The 8,280-nt window shown below is 46.5% G+C and overlaps 1 protein-coding gene across 1 annotated transcript; it reads left to right on the plus strand.

The window, feature by feature from the left end:
• Positions 1 to 853: 853 nt before the first annotated feature.
• LOC136965849 (vang-like protein 1) lies at positions 854 to 7,537 on the plus strand. The gene is made up of 8 exons (XM_067260126.1): positions 854 to 921; positions 1,567 to 1,729; positions 3,466 to 3,897; positions 4,011 to 4,186; positions 5,094 to 5,229; positions 6,639 to 6,775; positions 6,877 to 7,111; positions 7,277 to 7,537. Exons 1-8 carry the CDS (start codon positions 854 to 856, stop codon positions 7,535 to 7,537), a joined length of 1,608 nt encoding a protein of 535 aa, XP_067116227.1.
• Positions 7,538 to 8,280: the final 743 nt, after the last annotated feature.

The following is an 8,280-nucleotide window of genomic DNA, read 5'->3' on the forward strand; positions in this document are numbered from 1 at the left end:
AATTAACAAATGTATCGTTATCCATCTTTTGCCTACGCAGAGTCAGAGAGGATACCATGGCATGGGAGATGGCTAAACTGTTTTGTTATGTTATGCCAGGTTGTTTTGCGTTGTCTTGTCCCAAGAATTTCAGTGCCCAGTCTGACCTTGTGTTGTTCTGTGCATCTGACAATAAAAGACTCGAACTTGAACTTGAACGGAGGAATATACTTTTTTATGACTGCTGTTTCCTGAATTGACAAATGAATTAAGAAAGACAAATATTTGACAGACACGCTCATGATAGGGATCCTATTGGGATCATAAACCAGTCTGGTCTGTGATATCATGAGGAGGAGGATGGTGGTGATCTAGGCTTACCTGTTGTTTTAATCCTCTTCCCACTCTGTCAGTCTGTCAGTGATGACAAGAGACGAGAGGAGAGGTTAGATCACGATTGAGTCATGTAATGCTGTATATTATGATATTCTGTATATGGGACTCCACTGTGTTCAACTGTAAAACCTTGCCTCGTACCTGGGATTTATGTTGTTTTTCCATCTCTCCTCTCTCTCTCTCTCTCTCTCTCTCTCTCTCTCTCTCTCTCTCTCTCTCTCTCTCTCTCTCTCTCTCTCTTACTCCTTGTCTTTCATTCTCTCCATGTTCTTTAAGGCTCCGCAGGATTTTTGCCATCGGGGACTCCTAACATTGTCTCTCCTCTGAAAGTCTCTAGCTATCTCTTCCTGTCTTTCTTCTCCTTCTCTATTCTTGCTCTTCATTCCGTCCTCCCGCGGTCAGACTGACATTCCCCTCTACGACACCCTAAGGCTCTACTCAGACACCCAGCCAATCACGGGACCTAATCTGCATTGGCATGGACACCGAGTCCACTCACTCTGGGTATTCCCACTCCAGTCGCTCCAACAGGTCCAACCGGCATGGGTAAGCCCTCTACTTTCTCCCTTTCTCTCTCTCGTATTCTCTCTATCTTACTTCTGTCTCTCTATCTTGTACTATCTATCTTACCTCTGTATCTTACCTCTGTCTCTCTCTCTCTTCAACTCTCTATCTTACTTTTCCCTTTCTCTCTCATATACTCTTTCTTTCTGTCCCCTTTCTTTCTCTTATGCTCTCTGTCTTACTTCAGTCTCTCCCTGTCTCTTTCTGCTCTCTGTAGAGCGCCTGTACTTCTGTGTCTCTTTCCCTACTGCTGGTTAATCCTAGTTATTTATGAGCCAGTGGTGTGGCATCATAAGAGAAGCATTTGTCTCTACTAAGATGTGCACTTCAGTGTGTATGCGTTTGTTTATAATTTAAGCCATGCATGTCTGTTGATTGAAAACAAATTAAAGCAACAGACTAAGAGAGAGTGAAAAAGAGAGTAGGAGAGAAGAGACCAAGAGAGAGGAGTAAAGAGTGGATTAGGGTCATCACAGCTGACTGCCTTTAACCTATTTTACGGAGAGGCTGCTGCCTGTTCAGTAAATTAAAAAGTAATTTTCTGTCTCCTCTCCTCTGCTCATCTGGTGGCATCTTCAGTCTGTTCTTTTACTTCTCCCCTCTGTGTGTGTATGTTTCTGTGTCAAGCGAGCGCAGTAGAGAGCGCCGTAAGCCCAGCAGTAAGGACAGCAGTCGTTCTGAGCGCTCTGTCACCATCAACCCCCCGGACACGCCCTCTCAGACCACGCCCACGCACAACTCTGAGCCCCTCCCAGGCGACTCAACAGCAGCCCCAGGAGAAGAGACTCAGGTACTGAATAACATAGGAAACATTTAATCTTGATACAGTATGACTCGCCAAATGGTTATAAGATAGGAGGACTGTTATTTTTAAGGGTGATACACATATGGGTAGAATAGCTCATGTAGGATGTGATTCATTTGTCATGCCCCGCCCCCTGAACCATTGATGAACTCTGTACTTACAGACCCCACAGCTGGGGTCAGGGTCATCACTATGGCAACCAGCTCATAATCGCCATGGTAACCCAGGGCCAAATAGGTCAGGGGATTAATATCAGTGTGGACCTTTGTAATCACATTGGGATACACTTGGTTGAACAAAGTTGGTTTTACTGTCTGTAGGCCAATGTGTGTGTGTGTTCTGCTTTACTCTGCTCTGTTGTGCTCTTTCCTGCAAGTTTATGTTCCCAAAAGTTTGTAAACAGTAACTGCTGTCTACTGCTGTGACTACTTGTACTTGTACCTTGTTACATTAGCAGAGATGCAGCTGTTTCTAGGGACTGGTTTGTGTTAGCCAACATGTAGTTGTTTTAATGGACTGGCGAGTGTGTTAGTTGAGATATAGCTGTGTTGAGGGCCCGATGTGTGTTAGCTGAGAGAGCAGTGTTAAGGGTCTGTAGCTGTGGTTAGGGCCCGGTGTGTGTTGGCTGAGATGTACTGTAACAAAAATGTACTTCTGATAATTATGAAGTTAATAGGCTTCTACAGAAATCATCTATCTTTTGGGCTTTTTTGAGCCTAATTCCTCTGACTTCAGGACTTTTGGATTAAGCCACTGAGAGTTAACTGAGATTTCAGGGTTAGGGTTAGCAGCAATTAACTGTGTTTCTCCCTCTCTTCCATCTTGTTTCCTAATGGCACATGTCATCAGTGGTGAGCCCATATGGCAAGGGGATGGGGTTTTCTATAGGTGTCAAGCAGTGTGTGTTAGCCAGTGTGTGTGTGTGTGTGTGTGTCTGTGTCTGGGGGATTGAAACAAGAAACTGTGTTCGGCTGTATTATGGTCTGGCTAATGAAAGTCCAACATTCAGTCTCTTTATATTGTCAACTGATTGCACAAGGATGCAGTGGTTGAAGGTAAGGTACATGTGCAAACACACACACATTTAAGCACAGACACACACACACACTCATTTCTCACACACAATCCAGTGTGCAGAGGAAACGTTGCAGTGAAGTGGAACAGAACAGACTTCTTCGGGTTTTTCCTCGCTACCTCACTGAGATAAATGAGGAAGACAGGAATACATAGAGAACATCAGCAATGAGAGGATTAGGAACTAGATAGATAGACAGACAGACAGACAGACAGACAGACAGACAGACAGAAAGAAAGACATGATCAGGGAGAAGATGGCTGACTCTAATCAGCTATGTTGGGCTCGCATTACATCCATGCTTGTAGTTATTCAGACTGCGACTGTCTGTGTGTTGGCATTAGTGTGCCTGTGTGTGTGTGTGTGCTCATCACTACCTGGTTATTATGAGCTGTCTGAGGCCTGTCATGCAGTATTACATCTATGGAGGCAAGAGCCTGTCACAGAGCCCGCTATTTATACCTAGACTGGAGGGCAGAATGTAAAGCAAACATCTGTGTAAACACTGTCGCAATTCAGTTGATATGTCTGTCTGTGTTTGAACAGGAGAGATGTCTACTGAATGCGTGAAAGATGAATCGATGCTGTAGATGTACTTGTCGAGTTGTAGTTACAACATTGTTTCTCTTTTCCTCCTCCTCGTCAGGATGAGAACTGGGGGGAAACCACCACGGCCGTGACCGGGACGTCAGAGCTGAGTCTGTCCCAGGAGGAGGTTGTGGGTCTAGGGAAGGAAACTGAGGATGACCGAGGGCAGGCCTTTCAGCGCTATGCTCCCCTGGCCCTGGGCCTCTCTCTTGTGCTGCTGGTTGTAGCCTCCCCCCTGGCCTTCCTGGTGCTCCCGGCTCTGCTGTGGCCCGACAGGCTTCATGCCTGTGGCTCAGCCTGTGAGGGTCTCTTCCTCTCCGTCTCCTTCAAGCTGCTCATCCTGCTCCTGGCTGTTTGGGCCCTGTTCCTGCGGCCAGCGCACGCCAGCCTGCCACGCGTGTGCGCTTTCAAAGCACTTCTTGCCACCCTCACGCTCTTGCTCATCCTCTCCTACTGGCTCTTCTACGGTGTACGCATCCTGGACGCGCAAGTAAGTGCTTATCGGATGTCTTGGACTTTGCGTGTGTGCGTGTGCGTTTGCTTGTTGGCAAAGTGTGTGTTTGTGTGTCCTAACGCCCTGCCGTGTGTGTGTGTGTGTGACAGGATGAGGACTACCAGGGAATTGTCCAGTTTGCTGTGTCTCTGGTGGACTCCCTGCTGTTCCTCCACTACCTGGCTATTGTGCTGCTGGAAATCAGGCAGCTGCAGCCGTGTTACAGCGTGTGTGTCATCCGCTCCACCGATGGGGAGACCCGCCACTACAACCTTGGACGGCTCAGGTAGCAAACACGCACTGACACAATCACACACTTACACCCCCCCCACCCCCACCCCCCCGGTCGCCTTGATGTGGCGGATCACGGCTACTGACTGCCCTCAGAGGAGGGACAACAGGAGGGGGAAAAGAGGATAACTAGTTTCTACGGCACTTAGGCAAGGGTTAGATAACCCTTCCTGAATGTGTGTGTGTGTTCTTGTTGTTGCAGCTCCCTGCACTCGTTTGTCATGCTTATTAGACAAATACGCGTTTCTTCTACTGTGTATCGACATACACATTTGTGGTCAATGTTACAGAGTCTTGTGGTATAATAGTTGTTCATCCAGAAATTGTGGGGTTGTTAATTGTGCTGTAATTAGCCATGCTGTTCTGCACAACCAACCTTGCAGAAACAACATACCTCAATTGGAGAATGCTTCAGTGATGGCAGAGCACACACACATGCAAACAGAGCCCCAGCTTGTAGACTTGGAGGCTTGTGTCCTGGGCGGGTGCCAATGATGAATTTACCTCATTACCTAGCATACACCAGCACCGTCTCTCTCTCAACTGTACAGTTAGATGGGGGGTGGTTCTTATAAAGGGTGTGGAAAGGAGGGGAAAATCACAAGGGCTTGATGGGTCAGGATGTTTTTTAGTGGCGATGGTTATCATAGTCAGTGTGATAAAAAAAAAAAAAGTTGTGGGAAAGCACCACTAAGAAGATGTTGTGGTCAACATGCCTGTGTTCTGAGTTTGGGAAAGAAAGCTGTTCATCATTAATATTATCGAGAATTCAGTTCTTAATAATATCCCCCCCTCTCTCTCTTCCTGTCTCTCTTCCTGTCTCTCTTCCTCTCTCTCTTCCTGTCTCTCTTCCTCTCTCTCTTCCTGTCTCTCTTCCTCTCTCTCTTCCTGTCTCTCTCCAGTATTCAGAAGGCAGCTCTGTCCCTCCTGGAGTTCTACTACCGGGATTTCCCTCTCCACAACCCCGCTGTTCTTTCTGCCTCTAAGCACCGCACTGCCAAACACCTGGCCGGCCTCAAGATCTACTCTGTTGAAGGTGTAGTATTCTAGTATTCTTCAGACCTTGACATTCATCTGCTCTTTACATTCTAATGTTCTGTACTAGTTCTCTTTTCACTCTCCCTCATTTACTTGTTTCACCATATCATTGTGGTTTTGTCTCTTTCCAATCTCTTTCCTCCTGCTCTTAGCCTTTAAAAACAAACTGAGAACATACCTGTCAAACAGTAAGTCCTGATAGGTATCATCAGCATCCATCTTTACCCCTCTTTCGCTCTCTTCACAGCACTTAACCTCAGGAAGCAACTGCGCGCATCTCATGCATCACTGCCCCACCATCGTCCCTCACTCCTCCATACGCCCCCAACACTGCACAATGCACAGATATGGTCTGCTGAGGCACATGCATAAGCACACATGCATACACCCATGCATTAGTCATGCATCTGCCTCCCTCCTTGATTAATACACTAGCATACGTCGGTTAAAAGGGTTCCAAACTGGCCCTGCAGCATTCGTGGTCGTTTAACGGTTGGATAGAACCTGGCTAGCGAGCTGCTTTGTGATGTGAAGAGGTGCATGCTGGGATAGATGGGATCCTTGCTGGTCCTACCCTCCCCCACATGAAAGTACAGCAGCTCAGTGGAGTTTCTACCCCCTAATAATTCATAACAGTTGGGCTTATTCTCTCCCCTCTCTCACTCTTTCACGTTTTCACTGTGTCTCTCTTTCTCAGTAGGATTCAGATGGCTTATGTTTGACATGCACACAGATACTCACACACAAATGCCACCTCTTTAGGTCCTCGGGCTGTATGTCGTCAACAAAATTGGATCAAACTGGTACCACAGTCTTTGAAGTATCTCTGTCATCTCTGTCATGAATATTTACATGATCCACAAATGTAAGAATTTTTTAAAATAATTAGTTATCTTTAGATATATCTTTATGCATTTCTACTTCATTGACGATAGTGACAGAGTGAGGGAGACAGAAAAGGTGTGAGTGGGAGAGGGAATGACATGCAGTAGAGGTCCCGGGCTGCTCTGATAAAGCCCCATGAAAAGATTATTTGAACGTGATGAAATTAAACCGAACCTTGAGTTCTGAGTTCACATACATATACGGCACTGTACAATGGCCCTCATTCACTAAACTAGGCATGAAACATTGGTGGTTTTCAGCCACCACCATTCTTAAGCTGTGATTGGCAAGATGAGAATGTTTTATGAACAACACGAGCCCTGTCTTAAGATCCTTTCTAGGTGAGGTTGATAAATGAGGGCTATTGACATCAATACAGGAATAATACCTGTGACTAGGTCTATCTGCCTGCTGAGGGTTTAAGTGCCTTGCCAAAGGGCACAAAGACAGGGACTTAGATTCACGCCTATGTGTTCCCTGACCCTCCAGGCCCTGATAACTCTGGAAGCCCAGTTGGGGGGCAGGCAGCGGGCTCGCAGTCCGGGGGGGCGCAGTCGCGTGCCATGATCACGGCAGCAGCCAGACGAAGAGATGCCAGCCACAACGAGCTGTACTACGAAGAGGCCGACCACGAGAGACGAGTACGGAAACGTCGAGCCAGGTGAGAGAGGAAGAGTAGAGCACAGGACAGGACAGGAGAGGAGAGGTCATCTGAACTGTGTACATGTGTGTGTGTGTGTGTGTGTGTTGTGTGATTCCCAGACTGGTGGTGGCAGTGGAGGAGGCGTTTACGCACGTCCGCCGCCTGCGTCAGGAAGAAAAGCGGGCGTCGCCCTCTGAGGTGATGGACGTGCGGGAGGCTGCCCTTGCCATCTTCCCCTCCATGGCCCGCGCCCTGCAGAAGTATCTCCGCGCCACCAGGAGACAGCACTGCCACAGCATGGACAGCATCCAAAGACACCTGGCTTTCTGCCTCACCCACAACATGAGCCCCAAGGTAAAGCCTGGCTTCTACACCCTATACACAGTATGGCATCTGGTCACAGCCTGTGTAAAATGACTGAATCCACACACAGTTGTTATAGATATATTTGTATATTTCATTTTGATTCTGAAATCGTATTTTGAATGTAAGAATAACTGTGTGTGGGGGTTTGTCCAGGCCTTTCTCGAAGCCTACCTAGCCCCAGGTCCGACCTTACAGTATGGATCAGAGCGCTGGATGGCTGGCCAGTGGACCTTGGTGAGTGATGCTGCGGTGACCAGCGGTCTGAAGGATGGGACGGAGTTCCTGCTGCGCTGTCTGGACTTCAGTCTGGCCATCACCGTCAAGACCATCCCATACATCCGTCTCACTGAGGAGTACATAGACCCCAAGTCCCACAAGTTCACTCTGCTGCTCCAATCAGAAACTTCTGTCTGATGATGTACAGAGCACTCACTGGCTGCTCCAATCAGGAACTTCCATCTGATGGGCAGAATTAGTCAAAGACAGGACTGACGCTGTTTTGGATTGGATTTTCTTTTTTATCTGTCACTAGAAATCTTTTATACTTTTATTTATACTTTTAGTGTTTCCTTTTTCACTTGTAAATTTTTTGTAGCAGTGATGGAATCAATGTGTTAATCTTAGATGGTTTATGCATATGACATTTGTTAATGGAATTAAGTATTTCGTCTTAAATCACTGGAAGAAAGATGGTAGATGGTTCTCACTAGAACCAGGTCAGGTATTTCTCTATGCACTGTAAACGATCCTCACATTCCTGTAACTCCTTTCTTTCGGTGTGCTGGTGCGTGTCTGTGTGTGTCGATGTTTGTATGTGTGTGGGATTTATTTAAGAGTGTGTGTGTGTGTGTGTGTGTGTGTGGGTGCAGTATGTTTGGGTGACTATCAAGTGTGCAAAATGCAGTTGAATCAAAAAGCTCCACTAGGAGATATTTCTTAAATTTATGTTTTAGCATCAAGACTTTTTTCCTAACTGTAAAAGCACCAAATTGTTAAACACATTAATTGCATACAATTATAAAATAACTTTATTTTAGGGATTTAGGGAACACATAGTTGATGTAGGCCTTTAAAAATCTAATATTTTGCCATAGGCTACATATTTTGAAGTGTTGAATATGAGACTGCATATGCTTAGATGCCAGTCAGAATGGTCT

The sequence above is a fragment of the Osmerus mordax genome, chromosome 2 (assembly GCF_038355195.1).
Source record: "Osmerus mordax isolate fOsmMor3 chromosome 2, fOsmMor3.pri, whole genome shotgun sequence".
NCBI lineage: Eukaryota > Metazoa > Chordata > Actinopteri > Osmeriformes > Osmeridae > Osmerus > Osmerus mordax.